We start from the raw sequence: 24,891 nt of genomic DNA, 5'->3' as shown, positions 1-24,891 counted from the left end.
CAGGATTATCTCCCAACTTGTTTCCTTCCCTAATCATACCTCACATCTCCCTAGAATTTATAAACTGTACCCTACCTTGAAAGTCTCCCATGGTGACATTTCCTAATAGTTGCATTCCCATCACATCTATTGTCTGCATTAGGAAAAGTGTTCCTGGTTTTGTAGTAGGTTGTTTTTCCTCCACCTTCCCATAGATGCTTTGTATCTCTATTTACTGGATTTCTCAAGGTCACCTCCCATAGAGCTAAGCAGAGTAGGTGCTTCATAGAAACAAAGTGATTTTTCTCATCATTTTCACAATTCCTAAGAGACTAACACTGAAGTATTTCAGCAAGATTCTAATCTATGTGAATACAAAGTGCTTTGGAATTAGTTCTGTCTATAACTTCTTGGGAGATACCTTTATACAATCTCAAAATTCATCAGTGACAAGTTTCATCTTCTCATTAAAGATAATAAAGTATCAAATGAAGACTCCTCCAGTTTCTTATAAATTAAAAGTTTCACACCTGAGTGCTGCGTCTTTTGTATTTTGTTCAGTAGCATCAATTGAAAGCATGTGTTATTAAACTAAGGCTTTTTTTTTTTTTTAGAATACTGATGGTATCTAACCTGTAATTTGCTTCCTAGTGGTTTTCTATAGGAAGTGAGTTACACTGTGAAGATTACAAGTTTACAGTCCATGATTACCTTTTATAATCAAGAAAATTGATAAGTATAATGGAAATTATCAAAGTTAGGATGGTATTCTTCAAAGATGAGGTTAGGTGAGAGAAGTCTATTGGTTACAGTGCTTTTCCTGTGTTATTGTTCAGTTCGGTTGCTTCGTCATGTCTGACTCTTTGCGACCCCATGGTCTGCAGCACGCCAGGCCTCCCAGTCCATCACCAACTCCAGGAGTTAACTCAAACTCATGTCCATTGAGTCGGTGATGCCATCCAACCATCTCATCCTCTGTGATCCCCTTCTCCTCCTACCTTCAATTCCTAGCATCAGGGTCCTTTCAAATGAGTCAGTTCTTCACAACAGGTGGACAAAGTATTGGAGTTTCAGCTCCAGCATCAGTCCTTCCAATGAATATTCGGGACTGATTTCCTGAATCAGTGTTATTGTTAAATATGTAGAAATTATATGTTGTATTTTTGCTCTTAGAAAATACATTTGGATGTGATTCTTTTTTATATTAAATATTTTCAAAATATTTCAGCTTATTTCCATTTTTATAGTTTTAAAAAATTATTTGTTTACTTTAATTGGAAGCTAATTACTTTACAAAATTGTGGTGGTTTTTTGCTATATACTGACATGAATCAGCCATGGGTGTACATGTGCCCCCATCCTGAACCCCCTTCCCCCCTCCTTCCCCATTCCATCCCCCTGGGTCCTCCCAGTATCAGTTACCCTAAGTGCCTCACGTTGCAGGATTAACTTAGTATTCACATTGCACTGAAATGAAGGGACAAGCTCCATGGTTCTTGAAAGTTAGTCATCTCAAAATTCCCAGATCCTTTTTTTAGAAGCCTTATCAGTTAAAGAGCTCTTCATAAACACTTCTATAAGTCACACAAAAAGTGAAATTTCTTTGGTTTTCCTTCATGAATAGCCCAGATATTGTTACAGATATTTTGAACTGCATTAGAATCAAGATTCTATAAGAAATTATTTATATTCTGAACACAATGAATCACAAAATCCAATGTCATCTTTTTCTGTTATAGAGAACAATAATTTTCTTTAACCAGGACTTTTATAGATGATTAACTAATGAATCTTTTTCAAATTTGCAGCTTAATATATATGATGATTTTTATACAGGAGGTATTGAGAAACCATACAATGATAAGATTGTTGTTAAAGGAAACAAAAGAGAGGTATTCTTTAAATGTTTCAGGGAAATGTGGGGGCAAATATTTTGGGAGTGAAAGTGTCCCCCTGTTTTAGGACTCAGAGAAGACTCTGAAAGGAGATTATAGATTCAACATTTTCATATAAATAATGAGTTTTTGCTGGATGTAATGTTTTGTATCAGCTTGGCAATTTCTCATGTACAATTTCTCAGTATTATTAAGAATCTAACAAATCTCAACAACCCTAAAACTATTACAGATTTAAATCAATGGTAGTTTATTTAGCATTATATAGCATCCACATTTTGTCTAATAGATAACAAAAGTTGTGATAATAATTTGGATTGACAACTAGACTGCTTGTATTTTTTCCTCCCAAGTTGTAATTCAGGACTTTTTGAGCCTCTTATTTATTTCTACCTCCCTGTTTCTGCTGTACTAATAATGAATTATAATTATAATCTCAAATGGATTTGATAACAAATGAAATGGTTTTCTTATCCCTCTAAGGCTGGATGGCATCACCAACTCGATGGACGTGAGTCTGAGTGAACTCCGGGAGTTGGTGATGACAGGGAGGCCTGGCGTGCTGTGATTCACAGGGTCACAAAGAGGCAGACATGACTGAGCGACTGAACTGAACTGAACTGAACTGAAGGCTTTCAAAGGATGCGGATGACATAAATTTGAACATTATATATTAAATAATTATTTTCATTCACAAGAACTAAAATTGGAAGACTGTTTTCTTAACACTGTTGCCTGATGAGTATCAGATCATGTCCCAAATGAATCGTGTTCTTAGTGAATTCAAATACAAAGTTAAAAAATTTCTCTTGAACTTTCTTTTCCTCTTCTATTCCTGTTTTGGTTAAGATATCACCATGCATCTAATAACCCAGGTTTGAAACTCTATTGTAATACTGGATTCTCTACTTTATCAAACCCTTCTTAGTCTATACGTTATTAAGTGGTGCTGATTCTATACAAAATCTATTATCACTGTTCACATGCTGCATTTGTTTTCTCTTGCTTGACCTATTACAATAATCATTTATTGGTTGTACCTTTACAGGTACATAATATTTATTTTAAACATTCAGCAATATAGCATATATACATATTTAAGTGCCTACTATGCACCAAGTACTCTTCTGGTTTCTGGAGAAACATCTCCAATCAATACAAGATTCAGCTCTCAAAGAGTGTATAGTGGAAAGGCAGATAGAAATAAGTAAAGCATTGCTATAAAGGGCTAAAGATTGTTTTACATATTGCATTGTTTCTTCAGGATTAAAGTCCAAACTGCTTGGCAACTACATTCCTTCTCAGTCTCTCCTCTACCTTTGTTTCCTTTGTTATCTTTTACCACCTTAGTTCTGTTACCTCCTGTTTTTCAAATTCTCTAAGGGACTCATAATTCTCTAAGAATGACTTTACTTGTACCTTCCTCTTCTCCTTGGAAGACTGCCGTCTTACTCTCTTCATTTGGTAAAGTCATATACTTATTTATTAAAAAAAAAAAAACAAAACAGAAACGTAAATACCATCTCTACTGTCGATTCTCCTGTGAATCACTTTTTGTTTTAGGAAGATTTATTGTTTACTTTTTCTTCTGTTTACATTTAATCAAGAAATTATATAACACTTACTAGGGATGACTTTGATACTAACTACATAGGTGTCTGCCTCCTTCTTGAAAATGCCACTGAGGTCAGGACTGGTGCTTAATTTGTGTCTGTAAGTTCACTATCTACATTTAGCACAGACTGCAGTCTCTACAAGGTACTCAATTTTTCTTTTTTTGACTGGAATGTCAAAAGGAACACACAAATAAAGATGTTTTCTAAGAATAATTCTAGACCTAGAGCAGCTACTGAAATAACAGAATGGCAAATCAATGGACTTTAATTCTAAATTACTTGTATCAAGGGGACAACAGACGATGAGATGGCAGGATGGCACACCAACTCGATGGACATGAGTTTGAGCAAGCTCCAGAAGTTGGTGATGGACAGGGAAGGCTGGCGTGCTGCAGTCTACAGGGCAGCAAAGAATTGGACAGGACTGAGCGACTGAACTGAACTGACTTTGCATTATGAAAATATGGTTTTGAACAGAAAAAAAAGCATAATTCCAATTTCAGCTATGCTACCTTCATGATCTTGGGCAAGATATTTTAGTTCTTTAGCTTTTGCATCTATACAAGGAGGATAATATTACATATCATATATACTTTTTCAAAGGAGTAGATTAAAAAAGATACAATTGACACCGAGTCTGGCAATAGCTGCCCCTCAAAAATGGCGGTGTACCTTTATTTTTTTTTTTCCTTTTGGGTATGGTTACTGATTTCCCCTTATTATCATAACTGTACATTAGGCAAGAAAAAATAGTTTTATAAAAAGGGACCATTTCCATATTTTACTGTACTTTGGTGTTGATATAAAAATTCTTTGATATCCTACAGCAAAGTAAAAACAATTGATAGTTCAGTTCAGTTCAGTTGCTCAGTCACGTCTGACTCTTTGCGACCCCGTGGACTGGAGCACACCACATTTCCTGTCCATCACCACTCCTGGAACATGCTCAAACTCATGTCCATCAAGTTGGTGATGCATCCAACCATCTTATCCTTTGTCATCCTCTTCTCCTGTCTTCAATTTTTCCCAGCATCAGTGTCTCTTCTAAGGTGTCAGTTCTTCGTATCAGGTGGCCAAAGTATTAGAGCTTCAGCATCAGTCCTTTCAATGAATATTCAGGACTGATTTCCTTTAGGATGGACTGGTTGGATCTCCTGGCAGTCAAGGGACTCTCAAGACTCTTTTCCAACACTACAGTTCAAAAGCATCAATTCTTTGGTGCTCGACTTTCTTTATAGTCCATCTCTCACATCCATATATCCATACACAACTACCGGAAAACCCATAGCTTGGACTAGACGGCCCTTTGTTGGCAAAGTAACGTCTCTGCTTTTTAACATACTGGCTATGTTTGTCATAGCTTTTCTTCCAAGGAGCAAGTGTCTTTTAATTTCATGGCTGCAGTCACCATCTGCAGTGATTTTGGAGCCCCCAAAATAAAGTCTCTCATTGTTTCCCCATCTATCTGCCATGATCTTAGTTTTTTGAATGTTGAGTTTTGAGCCAACATTTTCACTCTCCTCTTTCACTTTCATCAAGAGGGTCTTTAGTTCTTCTTCGCTTTCTATCATAAGGGTGGGGTTATCTGCATATCTGACGTTATTAATGTTTCTCCCAGCAATCTTGATTCCAGCTTTTGCTTCATAAAACCCAGCGTTTCTCATTATGTACTTTGCATATAAGTTAAATAAGCTGGGTGACAATATACAGCCTTGACATACCCCTTTCCCAATTTGGAACCAGTCTGTTCTTCCATGTCCAGTTCCAACGGTTGCTTCTTGACCTGCATACAGTTTCTCAACAGGTAGGTAAGGTGGTCTGGTATTACCATGTCTTTAAGAATTTTCCACAGTTTGTTGTGATCCACACAGTCAAAGGCTTTGGCATAGTCAGTAAAGCAGAAGTAGATATTTTTCTGGAATTCTCTTGCTTTATTGATGATCCAGTGGATGCTGGCAATTTGATCTCTGGCTCTTCTGCCTTTTCTAAAACCAGCTTGAACATCTGGAAGTTCACAGTTCATGTACTGTTGAAGCCTGGCTTGGAGAATTTTAAGCATTACTTTACTAGTGTGTGAGATGACTGCAATTGTGTGGTAGTTTGAGCATTATTTGCATTGCCTTTCTTTGGGATTGGAATGAAAACTGACTTTTCCCAGTCCTGTGGCCACTGCTGAGTTTTCCAAATTTGCTGGCATATTGAGTGCAGCACTTTCACAGCATCACCTTTAAGGATTTGAAATAGCTCAACTGGAATTCCATCACCTCCACTAGCTTTGTTTGCAGTGATGCTTCCTAAGGCCCACCTGACTTTGCATTCTAGGATGTCTGGCTCTAGGTGAGTGATCAAACCATCATGGTTATCTGGGTCATGAAGATCTTTACTGTATAATTCTTCTGTGTATTCTTGCCCCCTCTTCTTTATATCTTTTGCTTCTGTGTTAGGTCCATACCATTTCCGTCCTTTATTGAGCCCATCTTCGCATGATATGTTCCCTTGGTGTCGCTAATTTTCTTTAAGAGATCTCTAGCTTTTCCCATTCTATTGTTTTCCTCTATTTCTTTGCATTGATCACTGAGGAAGGCTTTCTTATCTCTCCTTGCTATTTGCAACTCTGCATTTAGATGGGTATATCTTGCCTTTTCTCCTTTGCCTTTTGCTTCTCTTCTTTCCTCAGCTATTTGTAAGGCTTCCTCAGACAATCATTTTGCCTTTCTGCATTACTTTTTCTTGGGGATGGTGTTAATCACTGCCTTCTGTACAGTATCATGAACCTCTGTCCATAGTTCTTCAGGCATTCTGTCTATCAGATCTAATTCCTTGAATCTGTATGTCACCCCCCACTGTATAACCATAAGGGATTTGATTTAGGTCATACCTCGATGGGCTAGTGGTTTTCCTTACTTTCTTCAATTTAACTCTGAATTTTGCAATAAGGAGTTCATGATCTGAGCCAAAGTCAGCTCCCAGTCTTGTTTTTCTGACTGTATAGAGTTCCTCCATCTTTGGCTGAAAAGAATATAATTAATCTGATTTTGGTACTGACCATCTGGTGATGTCCATGTGTAGAGTCTTCTCTTGTGTTGTTGGAAGAGGGTGTTTGATATGACTTGTGTGTTCTCTTGGCAAAACTGTTAGCCTTTGACCTGCTTCATTCTGTACTCCAAGGCCAAATTTGCCTGTTACTCCAGGTATCACTTGACTTCCTACTTTTGCATTCCAGTCCCCTATAATGAAAAGGATACCTTTTTTGGGTGTTAGTTCTAGAAGATCTTGTATGTCTTCATAGAATTGTTCAACTTCAGCTCCTTCAGCATTACTGGTTGGGGCAAGGATTACTGTGATACTGAATGGTTTGCCTTGGAAATGAACAGAGATCATTCTGTAGTTTTTTGAGATTGCAGCCAACTACTGCATTTCAGACTCTTTTGTTGACTGTGAAGGCTACTCCATTTCTTCTAAGGGATTCTTGCCCACAGTAGTAGATATAATGGCCATCTGAGTTAAATTTAGCCATTCTAGTTCGTTTTAGTTCACTGATTTCTAAAATGTTGATGTTCACCCTTGCCATCTCCTGTTTGACCACTTCCAATTTACCTTGATTCATGGACAGGAGAGCCTTGTGGGCTGCCATCTATGGGGTCACACAGAGTTGGACACAACTGAAGTGACTTAGCAGCAGCAGCAGCATGGACCTAACATTCCAGGTTCCCATGCAATATGGTTCTTTAGTATTGGACATTACTTCCATAACCAGTCACATCCACAACTGGGTGTAATTTTTGCCTTGGCTCCATCTCTTCATTCTTTCTGGATTTACTTCTCCACTGTTCTCCAGTAGCATACTGGGCACCTACCAGCCTGGAGAGTTCATCTTTCAGTGTCCTGTCGTTTGCTTTTTCATACTGTTCATGGAGTTCTCAAGGCAAGAACACTGAAGTGGTCCCTTCTCCAGTGGACCCCGTTTTGGTGAAACTCTCCACCAAGAGCTGTCTGTTTTGGCTCGCCCTACACAGCGCGGCTCATAGTTTCATTGAGTTAGACAATGCTGTGGTCCACGTAATCTGTTTGATTAATTTTCTGTGATTATGGTTTTCATTCTGTCTGCCTTCTGATGGATAAGGATAAGAGACTTATGAAGTTTCCTGATGGGAGAGACTGAGTGAGGGGGAAACTGGGTTCTGTTCTGATGGGCGTAGCCCTGCTCAGTAAATCTTTAACCCAATTTGATAGTTACGTGTTTTATATGATACAGTTAATTCCTGGTTTTATCATGGTAGTCCTTGTGTCCCAGGCAAACTGTGATGGTTTATTACCTTACACCTTATGTACTAGTGTAGTGCAGGCAGAAGATATGAGATTAGAGTCAGAGCTCATGCTGCTGAAGACTTTCACTTTGGGCAAGTGCCCTATCATAACTCACTTATCTCACTGCTTCAGAGTCCTCATTTGTACACTATATACATTCCTCATTTGTATATTTATACATAATATTAACACCTCCATGTTCAGTCACATGAGATTGATTAAATCATAATGGAGGAGTTTAGTTCAGTTGCTCAGTCATGTCCAACTCTTTGTGACCCAATGGGCTGCAGCATGCCAGGCCTCCCTGTCCATCACCAGCTCCTGGAGTTTACTCAAACTCGTGTCCGTTGAGTCGGTGATGCCATTCCACCATCTCATCCTCTGTCATCCCCTTCTCCTCCTGCCTTCAATCTTTCCCAGCATCAGGGTCTTTTCCAGTGAGTCAGTTCTTCACATCAAGTGGCCAAGATATAGGAGTTTCAGTTTCAGCATCAGTCCTTCCAATGAATATTCAGGACTTATTTCCTTTAGGATGGACTGGTTGGATCTTCTTGCAGTCCAAGGGACTTTCAAGATCTTCTCCAACACCACAGTTCAAAAGCATCAATACTTTGGTGCTCAACTTTATTTATAGTGCGACTCTCACATCCATACATGACCACTGGAAAAACCATAGCTTTGACTAGATGGACCTTTGTTGACAAAGTAATGTGTCTGCTTTTTAATATGCTGTCTAGGTTGGTTATAACTTTTCTTCCAGGGAGCAAGTGTCTTTTAATTTCATGGCTGTAGTCACCATTGGCAGAGATTTTGGAGCCCAGAAAAATAGTCAGCCACTGTTTCCACTGTTTCCCCAACTATTTCCCACGAAGTGATGGGACCAGATGCCATGATCTTAGTTTTCTGAATATTGAGTTTTAAGGCAACTTTTTCCTTCTCCTCTTTCACTTTCATGAAGAGGTTCTTTAGTTCTTTTTTTGCTTTCTGCCATAAGGGTGGTATAATGTACATATTTAAATATCATTCTATAATATAGAGTATCTGCATTAAGTAGATTCTTACTCCTATCTAAAAAGCCATCTGTGTCTTCTGTACTCTATTTGCAGATTTCTGCCCCTACCAATATATCTTAGGTTACTCTGGAATTGATTTTAATCTCAGAACTGTTTGAAACTTCTAAATATGTATAATAATTATCATTAATTTCATTCAATGCTTTCTCTTAATTGCTTTACTTTGTTTTTAAAATTCAGAAGTGATCCAAATACCTTTGGATTAATACTGAAGAATAAATTATTTTATTCTGTGATAAAACAGTTGAGCAGAAATTAGGGGGGTTTTCTGCATTTATGAAAATAGTATCACTTCTGGATTGAGAGTAAGTCAAAGATATAAGGCTAAAGAAATGAAATATAATTTCCTTGACAGTTCCAGAAAGCAGTGGTATACCATCTGCATCAATTAACTTCAGTAATATTCAGTACTTTCTTTCTTTCCACTGGAAATTATATATGGGCAAAAAGATGTCTCTTTAACTAGAAGTGTCTTGTTGACAATGAAAGTTAGTTACTACCAAAGAAGTCTGATTTAGATTGTGGTTTCCAAAGTAAGACACTAACCATATTATAAGATTTTAGTAACATTTAAATTAAGAATGGCTTTCTTGATTTTTTAGTACATCAGCACATATAAAAGTAATGTTATAATAATCAAATTAAAAGAATATACATTGAAATTAGTTGCTTTATGACGTTTATATTTCCCTCTACTGTGAAAGAAATAATTGATTATATAATAATCAATAGTTTAATTAATATTGGGGTTTCCTTTGTGGCTCAGTTGGTAAAGAATCCATCTGCAGTGTAGGAGACATAAGAGACCCAAGTTTAATCCTTGGATCAGGAAGGTCCCCTGGTGAAGGAAATGGCAACCCACTCCAGTATTCTTGTCTGGAGAATCCCATGGACAGAGGAGCCTGGTGGGTTACAGTCCATGGGGGGCAAGAGTCAGACATGACATTAGGCAGCAATGAACAAAACACACCAGAGAATCCTTATAAACTTGTAATACTGTGAAGTGTTCAAAACATGAAAATGAAACTTATGCTAAGTTCAAAACAAAACTAAACTGCTTGTCAAATAAATAATTTCATATCACTTTTGTTCTTGGTTTCTTTCTGTAAAAACTTTTCCTGTGTATAATTTAAAAATAGATACTACATCTAAATCAGAACATATGTAATAACAACTGACTTAACAAATAAGTTTTTCAACGTGCTGGATGTTGCTCTGAGAGTTGTACATGTGTTAACTCATTTAATCCTCATGCCAGGGCCTGCAGTGAGTGTAATCACTAGTTCAATCTAACAGATATGATTACGGATTCACTGAGAATTGAAGGAACCTGTCCAAGGATACACACTGAGAAACTGGCGGAGCCAGGGCTTGCAGCCAGACAATCTGGCTTCAGAGTCTGAATGCCTGGCCATCTTGCCATACCCCCAAATGATATTTGGGTCTCTATTAGTAATTTAGAAAACATGAAACATTGCCCCAAATCTCTCTGTGCCTCATCTCAGAAACACATCCTGGAAATCCATTATGGACTATTCACTGTATTGCTGCCAAAGATGTTTTGTCCTTGAGAAGTTCTAGGATTTTAAAGCCCCATAAAGCCTTATGATAGTCTATACAAAGGAAGTGCGGGCTAAGGAAACTCGTTGGGATAGCCTGTAGATTTTGCTTCTCCCATCTCCTAAACATCAGTTTATGATAATGATCTTAAGTTTAATTTACAAAGGAATGCTTTAAGAAAGAGTCCTGAAGCTCTGAGAAAAAGATGTCATATTTTCCAGTAGTGTTTCAAAAGTCGTGCTCTACTCTGGCTTCAAAAGTGTGTTATGATTATATAAATGATCAAATATTCAGTCTTTTGGTCTTTTATATGATTCACTAATCAAAAGAAAATCAACAGAAAATTTAAAAATCGAACAAACTTCTGCACAGGATATATTTAATCTTAACTATATTGGTTATTTATGGTGAGATTTTAAGTATAATGGAGAAAACATTGTTAAATGAATCAATGCTTGCTTGCTCAGTAGTGTCCGATTCTTTGCAACCTTATGGACTGTAGTCAGGCTCCTCTGTCCATGGGATTCTCCTGGCAAGAATACTGGAGTGGATTGCCATGCCCACCTCCAGGGGAACTTCCTGACCCAAGGATCGAACTTTCATCTCCTGAGGCTTCTGTATTGCAGATGGATTCTTCACCACTGGGTCACCAGGAAAATCCAAATGACTCATATATATGATGTAAATTAAACTACCAGCTACTTTTATTTTTTCACCCTCAGGAAAGTTACTACTTACTTTTTAATCTTTTCTGCAACTCTTACAAATAATTTAATTTTTTTAATGTTCAATTTTATTAAACACATTTTTGTAAGACCTCTGTGTATAGAACTATAAAGAGCTAACACTGTGCCACAGGGCAACTTCCACTGTGCTTTGTCCTAAAAGAGAACAAAAGCTGAGATGAAATGTGTTTTACAACAGGGCTGGTCTTTCCCTACCTTTCTATGTTCCAAAGTGGCCCAGCAGCCCAGGAGAGCAAGCATGGTGCTCTGTGGCAAGGCAAGAAGCGTTTACGCAGCTCGGTTTCTTTTATTTCCCATTAAGGTGAAAACACCAACACAATAATCCTAACCAAAACACAAAGATTAAACACTGACTCACATGGAGATTAAGCTGTAGCAGACTGTGCAAAATTTTTCAGAATGTTTCTTTCTGAAAAGAAAATGGTTCTTGGATGAATCTTTTGAGAGTGTTGATAGTGTCTTTGAATTGGACCAAAATAGATGGTACAGTTTGTAATAATAAAACATGAATGTCTCTAGGGTGTTGATATATGTTCTCAACTGAGAATTTAAACTGTCATATATATAAAGTCTGGATTTTTAAGACTGCAACTTATTCAAATGGTATTTAGAGGAAAAAAAAGCACTTAGGCTAATTAGAAAGAAGAGCTAAAGTTAAAGGCTAAAACTATTTAAGGAATCTGAGAATAGAAAAGTAAAAACAACTAGTAAAATAAATCTGGAGATTACTTAAAGGCTCCTTTAAGATTTTTCACGTCTTTCTGGAGGAAAAAACAATTGAAACTATCTGTGAAAATGTTCCAAAGAAAGTGGAAGTAAAAGTGGCTCAGTCGTGTCTAAAATACCATCCCAAGGACTATATAGTCCATAGAATTCTCCAGGCAGAATACTGGAGTGGGTAGCCTTTCCCTTCTCCAGGGGATCTTCCCAAACCTGAGATCAAATCCAGGTCTCCCACATTGCAGGTGGATTCTTTACCAGCTGAGCCACAAGGGAAGCCTGTAAATGTTCGAGTTTGATATCAAATGCACCCTGGGCTTTGTTTCTTTTCTTTTAAATGCCCTGTCAATCTTACATGAAGATGCTGTTGCTCATGATGTCAATGAAACAGAACTTATATATAGAATATTAAGTTTTTAATAATCTGAAATTCTTCATTGATGACTTCAAGGGGAGCCAAAGACTTCCTAAAATTATAAACAAACATTTATTTATATGAGTATATATCCATTTTCTTGGAAAAGAGAGTCTGTTATTTTTGGACAGAAAACAAAGTATACTCCATAAAGAATCTGAGTCTGTGAACTGTACCACAACATCAGGATCATCTAACAATAGGAGTCCTTAAACCCACAGACTGTGCAACAGATTAAAGTTTTAATAGACTGAATGATACTTGAAGGTTTGAATTACACCTTCATTTTATATATATTCCCCATCCTGACTTTTCTTTGTCCAAATGATATCTTCAAGTTGTCATCATAAATTTTAAATCATTTTCTAACCTTTTGTGTATTTCTCCTCAGGAAAGCCAAAGAACCAAAAGATGACATACATACTCTTTGGAACTCACTGACCTTAAGCAACAGAGGAAGCAGACCAAACACAAATCTTAATGTTATCTGGCTAACCTTTCTTGCACTGGTTTTGGAATAGTTAGAATAGAAAAAGGAGTCCAAAATGGCAGTGGCTGAAAGATAGACAAAGAAAGGGGCAAAGCCCATGAAAAGGGAACAAAGGAAAAATTCATGGACCAGAGTGAGAACCTAAGGTGAAACAAACAGGTCCCCTTCCTGGCTAGCCCTAGTTTGCATAGGGCAGGCCAGGTGGGAGGAGCCAAAACACATAAAAAGAGGGAGCCAAGACAGGCTGAGGCCTCTCCTGCGAGGTCACCTCACCTTCATGCGTGGGGATGGACTTTCTTTACCAAATAATACTCTGAGTTGTAATGAAGCTGTAACACTGGTCCACCATTTTAAATCTTTGTTGCAGTGAGACAGAACTGAGGAAATTACTCACTCTCCTGACATATCTTATCAATATATGCCAAAAAGTGTTTTAAAATAATTCTAACCTAGCAATAACAGTGTTGCAAACACTGTTGTTTAAGGGGGTTGTTTACATATGTTTAACTAGAAATACCGTCATTCATGTCACCTTTCTTGTGCTTCTGTCAGCTGGGTGTGTGCTCTTTGTCATTTAATCAGTGACCTTCTCTTTATACCTTTCCTCAAATCGGAAATAGAATAATCTTGGTCTTTTCCCTGATCCTACCTCAGAGTCCCTATCCTAGTTTCAAGTAGTTGCAGTTTACAGAATTTCCTTTTAAAGTCTGGAGCTGAATAAACTTTCAAGGAGGAGCGTTGTCTAGGAGACACAACTGTGCAGGAGAGTATTGAGTAGGGCTTACTGGGGCTTGAAATCAGACACATGGCAAGGAATAAAGAAATTAGGAGTTAGGAATCCAGATGAAGGTTTCTCTTACCACACACAAATTCAAAATTTGCACTTTGAACCATTTATTCAGGATTTTACTTTGCACATTTAATCTAATTTAATTTATTCCTATTATAATTAGCTCTTGGTTTAAGTAGGTACAAACAAAAACACTCATTCACATGCAACTTATTCAGGGTAATTGGCAACATTTTTAGCCACATAAATATATAAAATACACACCCTTTAACCAAAAAAGAATTTGTTCCCCCCCCGCCCCGAAGACTTACTTGAAGTGTAAACCACCATCTCTTATCTTTTACGTATATTTATTACAACAGTATTTGTTAAAGACAAAGAAATTTGTCATAAATACTACCAAAAAAATATAAAAAGAATAATCATTCACAGGAGAACTTTAACAAGTAGAAATTTTGTCAAAAGTGATTAAGTTTTAAATATCCAATTGTAGACTGAAAACAAAAGTACTGATTTTCTGTTTTAGGATGCCTGAACATATAAAGAAATGGAATAGTTTACTTTGATTTTTCTAAACTGCAGTTTGATTGTATTTAAAATATATATACTTTTCCATTGTTGAGTTCCCTTGACAAACTGAGTTCATACCAATTTTTCTTAATTCACTGTATATTCCTTTGAAGTCTGCCATCCAGTCTTATATATTTACATTAATGCTTTTCTGCAGTACTCTATCTGCATCAAAACCTGATAATATTCACTAGATCCTAGAGTCTCTGCCACTTCAACCTTACTTATTTTTCCTGGCTTATTTCTAATATCTAAACTATATGCCTTCTCAATAAAATTTTTTTGACAGGATAATAGTGCATGCGATATTTGCCCTGACTCTACATAGGATTTCACATGAAATATGGAAAGGAAAATACTGATAATCATTGCTAACATACTTCAAAGACATTTTAATATTGGCTTGGCACTGTAAGTCTTTTGCTATAGAAATGGTCTAGTTGAATCTGTTATTGGTTTATAGAAACTTGAACTGTGAATTCATGTCTTAACAATTACTAGTCAGGAGACAGCAGTGAGGATATGAAAAAGTCTGGTTACTTGAGTATAAGGCTCATCCAAACCTCTTTCCAAAGGTAAAAAATAAATGATGTTAAATATTACGATTAATCATATACCTAATGATTAACCTCAGATATGCAGATGACACCACTCTCATGGCAGAAAGAGAAGAGAAACTAGAGACCCTCTTGATGAAAGTGAAAGAGGAGAGTGAAAAAGCTGGCTTAAAACTCAACATTCAAAAAACGAAGATCATGGCATCTGGTCCCATCACTTCATGGCAAGTAGATTGGGAAACAATGGAAACAGTGACAGATTTTATTTTTGGGGAGCTCCAAAATCACTGCAGATGGTGACCACAGCCATGAAATTAAAAGACACTTGCTCCTTGGAAGAAAAGCAATGACAAATCTAGACAGTATATTAAAAAGCAGACACATTACTTTACCAACAAAGCTCTGTCTAGTCAAAGGTGTTGTTTTTCCAGTAGTCATGCTTGGATGTGAGAGTTGGACTATAAAGAAAGCTAAGCACCAAAAACTTGATACTTTTGAACTGTGGTGTTGGAGAAGACTTTTGAGAGTCCCTTGGGCAGCAAGGAGATCCAACCAATCAACCCTGAAGGAAATCAGTCCTGAATATTCATTGGAAGGGATGATGATGAAGCTGAAGCTTCAATACTTTGGCCACCTGATGTGAAGAATTGACTCGCTGGAAAACACCCTGATGCTGGGAAAGTTTGAAGGCAGGAGGAGAAGGGGAGGACAGGATGAGATGTTTGGATGGCATCACTGACTCAATGGACATCAGTTTGAGCAAGCTCTGGGAGTTGGTGATGGACAGGGAAGCCTGGCAGGCTGCAGTCCATGGGGTTGCAAAGAGTCAGACATGAATGAGTGACTGAACTGAACTGATATACCTAATAATTGCAAGTCTGGTGTTTGAGTCCTCATGTGTTCACAGTTGTTTTTTAAACTGACTCAGAGTAAACAGACAGGAAGTCTCACAAAATCGGCAAAGCAAGGTGAAGAAAGCTATTTACCTCATCTAACGTATGGCAAGTTCAGTTCAGTTCAGTCATTCAGTCGTGTTCGACAGATTCTTTGTGACCCCATGAACTGCAGCACGCCAGGCCTCCCTGTCCATCACCAGCTCCTGGAGTCCACCCAAACCCATGTCCATTGAGTCGGTGATGCCATCCAACCAGGTAAAAATCTCAAAAAAGGTGTTTTATATATAGCATTATATTTAAAGCATAGGTAGACAAACTGAGATGGTGTTTCAGAAGACCATCCCCTCAACAATTAAAGAGCTTCCAAACTAACCACAAAGGGAGTATTAGGAAGACTTTCAACATTGATTTTTTTCTTTTAGAATTTATCTATTTCTAAATTCCACATTAGACTGCTTTCTGTGATTGCTGTTTTCTGGACTTTACTCATAATTTAAAAAGCTTCTTAGTTTAAGGTATATATCTAGGTTTGGCCTAGAATCTAATCTATATATATGAATTATCTCATTAATGAAAAATAGCATCAAGTCTTCCATAATAACACTGTTAGAAAAGTGTAAGGTAGATTTTTTGAGCTAATCAAACTCAACCTCAACCTAAGGCATTACCATCTGAGCATAATGAATATGCCTTTAAATTTTATAAATAAGTTTTCAAGACACATTATAATGTTTGGATCTTATATAAATTTAAGATGTCACATGATGTCAGAGTTATTGCTGTAACTCTGGGAAAATTGGACCAGTGCGTCTTCCAAATATTATTGCATCATCATTATCGTAAATAATTCTATTTCTCAACAATGCCATTACTCTGATTTTCTTTGTTTATTGTCAGCATATGAAACCATCAAAAGTGTAAAGGTAGAGTCTGTCCTAAGGTGAGTCATCAGTCTAAGACCCTATGTATAATCAATACACTACGGCATACAAAATGTTCTATCTCACTTTCAAATACTGTTTGACTACAGAAATAAATCAAAGGAATAACTAGGTGGAACAAAGAGACCAACTTTATCATTGTAGATTATACATGGATGACCTATTTCCAAGAGGGACATTAATTCAAGGAGATAGAATTTGAATTTAATAGGGAGGAATACAATGGGGAAGAGTTTGATTAAAAAAAATAAGTTCACTTATGTCTTTTTATAATTATTTTTCCTTTCTTTCCCCATCCACTTTGCTTGTCTTAGCTCCCCTCCCTACTCTTCCTGCCTTCTCTCCTGGGATTTTCTTACTTCACTGAGTGACTACTATTTGAAAAGCACTGCAATAATATATGAATATATTTGGTATTCAATTTTTAGCCCATCACTTCCTGGTATTTTTCTCTATTTGAAATGAAGAATAATAACCCTTTACTACAATCCTTCTAGAAATGAGAAAGGTCATAGAAACAATTGACATTACATAAATACAGATTTCAGGCTTGTTTGCTTTCTGGTTCTCATGATTCAGTGATTCTTTTGTCATTAGCGTAAAAACATTGCAAAAATATTGTTCCTTAGTAGAACAGTGTGACATGAATGCAAATAACCTATTTTATATAGGGCATAATCATGTATCTCATTTAAATTTGATTAAGGAAGTAAATGGGGACTAAATTAGTACCATAATTAGAAGAGATTTTCTGATTCTTTGAATGACATAGTGAATATCTATGAGACCCTAAAAGTTCTGCAACATATGACCAATTGGTAGAAAGAAAATTAATTTCTGCTCAGTAGCCATCATCCTCTGGCCAGCTTTTTAAAAGTACCATGATACAGGTTAAAGGAAGGAGTGCTTTGTGTCCTCAAATGATGTCTTAAACCCCTAAGAGTCACTCAGTTTGTAGGTACAAATAAATAGTTTAGTTTTTTAACATGAAACAATAAAAACTTCTCATGATCATTGCTTCACCCTTCTTTACACAAACTTATACAGCAAATTCTTGGGAAATAAACTATAGCTGAATGAAAGAGGATAAGAATTATCTTTGAAATCATAGCAGTGATTACTGAAAAATATCAGAGAAAGTATACAGGGATCACTTATCAAAGTGATATAAGCCAGAAAAAGTCAGTTCAGTTAATTTCACTTTGAGGGAATAGGAACAAGTTTAGATCTATAATTTTTTTTATGAAGCAATTTTGTTATACCTGATTTGTATGTAAGTAATGAAAACTGAACTGAGTTTTCTCTCCCATGAAGGCTGGAGGCGAATTTGGCTGAAAGCTTAGACGAACAGAGTGCCAGTGTTCTTTTAGATTCCTCTCTGGAAAGTTGTTTTTGTGTATATGTTATAGAAACACTATCTTGCTTCTATCATTCTCAGTGGCTAAATGACAAGGGTTATCACTTTTACCAGTAATGTTGAATAATTCAAGTCTCTACTGAAGTTCATATTGTCATTTCTGCTAAACATACCTAAATCCACCAAGATTTGTCATTAAGAGTTAAAGATTAAACTATCAAAATACAAATCATCCATTCATTTCTCCAATTCCAATTGGTGAAATCTTAATAATATATATGAAAGCTACATTTTTAAATGTTTGCTGTTAACTCTGAGAGCTCAGTTTATACAGACTTCTATTTCTAATTCTTTGCAACACTACCATCACTACCACCACCACCGCCACCAACAACAATAAAATTTCTATGCAACTGATACCACTTTGTTCTAGAGAGAAAAAAAGGGTGGCATCACACTCATCTCATGAGAATAATAATTGCTAATTTTTATTTCATATAATTTTGGTCCCTACTTTATCCATGGCATTGTTGGCCACTTTAGTAATTATCCAATGATAAAACCAAATGACATGGAAGCATACTTATGGATTGTTACTTTTTGTAGGCAAGAGTAACTGAAAGTAGGCAAGGGTAATTGAAAGGCAAATGAAAAATGTCAGTGTAATAGTTTTAGGCTTTGATGGCATAATTTTGTTAAGAAAAGTAAGAAATTTGCATGATGAGATTTTTTTTCCATTTTCTTCCCTAGTTTTTCAAACGCTCCCATTATTTGGCTGGCTGGGTCACCCTCGTGAAAATATAGGATCATTACCGTAATTTGTAGCATAGTATTATCTATGATATAAAAACCACAAGAATTATGATAAAAATTCAAGGATCAATATCTTAATTCCATTTTTCTAAACACATATAAAATGGATTTGCATGCTTCATGTAAAAGGGAGGAAGAAAGCTGGATATTTTACAAAATAACAATAATAAGACAATTTATGATTATCATAATACTAAGGATAATATACAAAGTGATTTACTTTTGAAATTATATTTTTAAAGGTTGAATATCCTATATTTTATTGTTCTTCATTTATAAAATATGGTTTTGGTCAGATTGATATTTCTAGGGAAGTGTGCATTAATTTTCTTCCTCAGAATTGTCTTTTTGCTAATGTTAAATGTCACATTTGCTACTTTCTCACTTTTTTCAAATCATTTTTCTTTAGTGAAATGGAAATTTACTTAAATCTCTGTAAACTATAAATAAAGAATTACTTTTCAGTTAATAAAACTCAGTTTTAAATTCTCTTTTCTAGCCAATTCCAAGTGGTAAAGTGTCTTAAATTCGACCTTGTTTTATTCTTGAGTCACAAATTTGGGACCTGAATCTTTTGTTTTTATTTGTGAAAAATCTTCCCTAGAAGAAAGAGGCAGCACTACACTGAGATGCTCAGTTTACAGATGCTTCTTCCACTTCCTTCACATTATTCTTGGAGCATTATGTATCACAAATGTGGTTTCTGCATCTATTAATCAAAAAGCCACTTGCACTTCTGTTCAACAGTATATTTCAGAAATATTTATTTCTGTATTGCGGGTTTGTCAATTGTAAGCACAGTTCTACTGCTGTATCTGGTGGCAGAAAACGTCACCTGAAATACCTACCAGCAGGAATCCTGGGGGGCAAAGATCCTCCCCCTGGCGCTGGATGCGGGGCCTGGAGGCTATTTAAAAACCCTGCCCTCAGGAAGCTGGGGCAGAACGTTTCCACCCCAATGGCCGGGAAGGATCCTTTTAAGAGATAAAAATGGACATTAATCAAAAAATCTTCTTTGTGGAAAAGCTGTTGATCATTTAACTGGAACAAAACCTATAATCAACAAAGACATCAAACCTTACAAGGAAGTTATGTAATTACAAGGAATGGAATGCATTTTTATTCATAAATTTATGAAATAAACCTAGTTTTTTGAAAAGAAAGTTACTCTTATCTAGTTACAATTAAAGAGGGTTAGAAGCACCAGAATACTAGGATAAATTTCTAAACCTACATTTGACAAAGGGGATATAAATGTTATTGATGTTGCCTGTTTACAGAATTCACCTCCACATGCGATAGAGATATGCAGAAAATAGCCACAATAGGATCTGAGATGTGTGCTGCACTATGAGGAATGGTGCCTTACTTCAGCTGTACCAGTATGAAAGCCTAAAATCAAGAAGACTTCTATACCATACAATAACTACATACATCTTGGAAACAGTGGTAAGAGAAACAACATACACATTTCTTAATTTGCTTAATTAGGGACCAGACATAAGAGTTTGCAAAGGTAGAACCACATGCTTTTTCACTTTTAAGAATGCTATTGAGAAAGAAACAAGAAAAAGTAAACTACGTGGAAGTTTTAAATAATATAATGAATCACAGACGAAAAGAATGTCAGAGCTACCAAGGACTTCAGAGATCATCCAGTCAAAAACTCCATGTTTTACAGACCAAGAACTGAGGACTGGGGTGGGAAAGTGATATCACACAGCTGGTGGACTCCCAGGACAGTCTTTACACTAAAGATTAAAAATAAATAATAAGCCACTTCCTATTTGGAAGATCATGATCTCCTGATTGTGAATTAGAAACCTCGCACTTTGGAATAGTGGCATTACAATTTGGTGTCTCAAGGACCTAAAGGACACTAAAATCATTCAGAAGAAAGTATAATATAAACGCAATATTAATGCATTGGTAACTGATATGGTACACGTAAGTTTAAATCACAATAATACCCTAAAATCAAGGTACCCTGATGGTTGTAAGAAACACATCTCATTTGAGACCTCTGAAACCCTTATCAGGAACAGCAGTTTTCCTATGGATCTCTCCTTCCACAAGTTCAAATTTAGAAAGTGCCATATTTTTGAAAAGGACCTCCCAAGTGGCCCTAGTGGTAAAGAACCTGCCTGACAAAGACGGAGACATAAAATATGCGTGTTTGATCCCAGGGTCCGGAAGATCCCCTGGAGGAGGAAATGGCAACCCACTCCAGTACTCTTGCCTGGGAAATCCCATGGGCAGAGGAGCCTGGTGGGCTATAGTCCATGGGGGTCACACAGTCAGACAAGACTGAATGGACTTAGGGCACACATTTTTGAAAAGACTTCACTCTGTTCTTTTATACAAACTTTACCCCTAAAATAAGTTAAAATTTTGATTTTTCTTTTAACTTTAACTAGGATTACAGGGATCTGGTATACCACACTCTATATATCTTGCTACTGTGGAGGAAGTTGTTGCTAAAGAAAAAGCAGCATTTCTCAGATCTTTAGAGTTTGTTTGTTTGTTTGTTTTACAAAAGGACAAAGTTATAATGAAAGTTAATGGTTGAGGCCTATATATTGTGCATTGGATTAAAGAAAGCCTAGAGAGAGTATCATATACTGTGAATAAATTGGTTTTGTTGCGGATTCTATGGAGTTTTAGTAAAATGACCCAGCAGAGCTGGAGTCTCTTAACCATTAAAAGGTGTGGCAAAAGAGAACAAAATGGCAGAGGAGTAGGTGGACATGGAGTACATCTCTCTCCATGGATACATCAGGAATACACCTTCAGACACAGAAGTTCATGCAGAACACCAGTTGAGAGAGGACAGGAATACCTGACCAGTGGAAAAGAACGTATAGAACCATGTAAATCTTGGTAGGATGAAGGAACTAGGGGGAAAAGCAGGAGTGTTAGTAAGACTGGACCTGCCCTCGGCGGGTGGGGGAACTAAAGCAGAAGTCCGATTCCCACATCCAGGCAATTGTCTGAGTCATAGGAGAAAACATTTGAGACTGAGAGTGAAACAGCTGATCTGTGGCAGCGTAAATGGAATGAGAATCAGACAGTCCTTGCCACAGCCATACAAACTCAGGACAGGGACGCAGGTTCCCTGGAAGGTGCAGCTGCTGGGAGCTGGAGTTCAGGGATTGTGGAATAATCCCAGGGTGAGGGCTGCTGTTGACTGCAGAGAGATGGATTGAGGGGATGTGAGGGAGGACATTGTGGTGGGAAATGCCTGTGGAGGAAAGCCAGGCAGCCATGGAAGCAAGGCAATACTGCTGAGTCACACGGAAGGGGTGGAGCCATCACCATAGTCTTTCTCTCCCCACACACCAGCATTGCTGGTTGAACAATAGAGAGGCTGGCCCATCAAATGCCTGCCACACTGAACTACAGAATAGGACCCCACCCAAGGTGCCCCTTTAAGTGCCTGATGCGGTGATCTAAGAGTAGGACCCCAAACAGGGGGGCCCCTCTATGTGCCTGACACGCTGAACAACAGAGAAGGATCCCAGCAAGGTAGCCCTCTAAGTGCCTGAAGGTGGAGCTACAGAGAAAGACTGGCCAAAGAGGCCTTCTAATCACCAGTTACAAGAGGCTAAAAAAAAAAAAGACTCTGATAGGGCCATAACTCGTGCCATGGAGGCAGCCCAAGTCCTTGTACACTTGCTGCCTCCAGGGTCCCCACAAGCCAAGCAGCCACGCCGCCTTCATGCTCAACGCTCACTGGGGCAGAGCTGCCACAGACAAAAAATGTCTTGCATCTGTGTGCACAGGGTCACTTCTGTAGTGTCCGACTCTTTGCGACCCTGTAGACTGTGGCCTGCCAGGCTTCTCTGTCAGGGAGACAGGAGGGTTTTCTAGGTAAGAATACTGGAGTGTTTTGGCCAATACTGGTTGCCATACCCTTCTAAAGCACTATTTCCTGCTGCCCTAGCTGCCAACTCCCTTGAGTACCTGATGCTGCCAGAATCCCTGCGACCCAAGCAGCTGCACCGTCTCCACACCTGGCCTTCACAGGGTCTTCACAAGTCCTCCAGGGCAGTCTCAGGAGCAAACCCCAGTGGATGACCCATACAGAGAGGTGGAAATAAAACCACAATTGAAAACCATGGACAGTGTGGATAAGGAAGAAGACTGAAAACCTTCCCACCAGCTGTACAAGCTGCAGATTAAATCCACACAATCAACTAGGCAGACTCTGTGTCTATGGAATATATAAAAGGTCACTGAAAGCTCCCAAAAAATAAAATGCACTAGTTTTGATAGCTGTGGACAATGGAGGCAAGAACACACAGGAATAGAACCAAGTTAGAATCTGAGCTGCCCCCACAGCAGGTCCAGAGATCAACACCATGTTGGAGTGCATCCGAGAGAGGTGAGGTGGACTGTGACTCCCAGAGAGGGAAAGGACTCTGACAGCAGTGACTCAAGAAAAACATTTATTATTCTTATGTTTTGACTTGTTCTGAAGATTCTTTTGGATTGTTTTTCCTTTTTGTTCCCCCTTTTCCCCCTCTGTTGTAGTTGTTGATTTTATTGGCACTGCTAAGTCACTTCAGTCGTGTCCAACTCTGTGTGACCCCATAGACAGCAGCCCATCAGGCTCCCCTGTCCCTTGGATTCTCCAGGCAAGAACACTGGAGTGGGCTGCCATTTCCTTCTCCAATGCATGAAAGTGAAAAGTGAAAGTGAAGTCGCTCAGTTGTGTCCGACCCTCAGCGACCCCACAGACTGCAGCCTACCAGGCTCCTCCGTCCATGGGATTTTCTAGGCAAGAGTACTGGAGTGGGTGCCATCACCTTCTCCGTTATTGACACTATAAAATCTAATTAAGTTTTTGAGCTTTTTTTTTTTCTTTCTCAGTCACATTTTTTATTGTTATAAACCTCTGCCTCTGCATTGGGATTTTGCAGTTCTGTGGAGTTTTCCCTTTTTCTTTTCTTTTTAATTTTAATTTTTAAAATCTATTATTATTTTCTCTACATTTATTCCATTGTTTGCTTTTCCTACTACTCTTTTCCCCTTGTAGTTAATCTTTAATGTATATAAATATTCTTCATCTACCTCTATTTACTTTTGCATATCTATTCTTTCTTTTCTTTCCTTTCCTATCAACATATTTGTTAGTTTTATTTTCATTGCTTTAATCCCCAATTGGCACCTTGCTTTAATTTCATTTTCCAGTTTGTACTTTAGTTAGTGTTGTTCTGGTAGATATAATTTTTTTGTTTGTTTGTTTACCAGGTTAACCTATGGTACTTTATTTTTGTTGGACGGTTTTTATTTTACTTATGGGTGTATACCTTTGTTTTTTTTCCTTTTTCTTCTTCCACTTTCTTTTTTATAATTTTTTTTATAATGTTAACTTTTAATGTTTTAAACCTATTAAAATTTTCTACCTTTATTCCTTTGTTTGCCTTTCCTACTGTACTTTCCCCCTTGCAGTTAGTCTTTAATGTATATAAATCTTCTTCATCTACCTCTATTTAACTTTGCCTATTTATTCCTTCTTTCATTTCTTCCTTTCTTTTCCTCTCAACATATTTGTTAGTTTTGTTTTCATTGCTTTATTCCCCACTTGGCACCTTGCTTTAGTTTTGTTTTCCAGTTTGTGCTTTAGTTAGTTTTGTTCTTAACTGGTAAATACAATTTTTGATTTCCTTTGTTCACCTGGTCAATCTATTGTACTTTATTTTTGTTGGATTGTTTTGACTTTGCTCATGGGTGTATATGTATATGTGTATATTCCATTATTTTAACTATTATTTGCCTGATTTTGTAACTACTATTTGTCTGGGGTTCATCTTTGGTTTCTTGTTTTTGGATATTTGTTTTAATCTCACTGAATGCCATAACAAACCACTTGTGGAATCTTCTTTCTTGGCCAGTGATCAAGCCCAGAGCCTCTGGAGTGGGAGCACTGACTCCAAGACCCTAGACTACCAGAGAACAAACCCTAGGGAATATCAAATAGTGAGAACTCACTGTAGGGAAACCATTTCAATACAAGACCTGGCATCACCCAACCACCAGTGGCACCCTGTACAGGATGCCTCATCTAAACAACAAACAAAATACAAACCCAATCATCAGCAGACAGGATTACCACCTCACTCACCCTTGCCCATCAGAGGAAAAACAAACAAAAACACAGCA

The 24,891-nt window shown here is 37.5% G+C and overlaps 1 protein-coding gene across 1 annotated transcript in view; it reads right to left on the bottom strand.

The window, feature by feature from the left end:
* EPHA6 (EPH receptor A6) overlaps positions 1-24,891 on the bottom strand; it is a 975,318-nt gene that overhangs the window by 145,748 nt on the left and 804,679 nt on the right. Inside the window, exon 13 of the mRNA XM_069550620.1 lies at positions 19,575-19,700. Within this exon, the coding sequence (XP_069406721.1) occupies positions 19,575-19,700 (126 nt within the window). The remainder of the gene's footprint in view (positions 1-19,574; positions 19,701-24,891) is intronic.

Source organism: Ovis canadensis, chromosome 1, assembly GCF_042477335.2.
Source record: "Ovis canadensis isolate MfBH-ARS-UI-01 breed Bighorn chromosome 1, ARS-UI_OviCan_v2, whole genome shotgun sequence".
NCBI lineage: Eukaryota > Metazoa > Chordata > Mammalia > Artiodactyla > Bovidae > Ovis > Ovis canadensis.
This window is presented reverse-complemented; position numbering and strand designations above follow the sequence as displayed.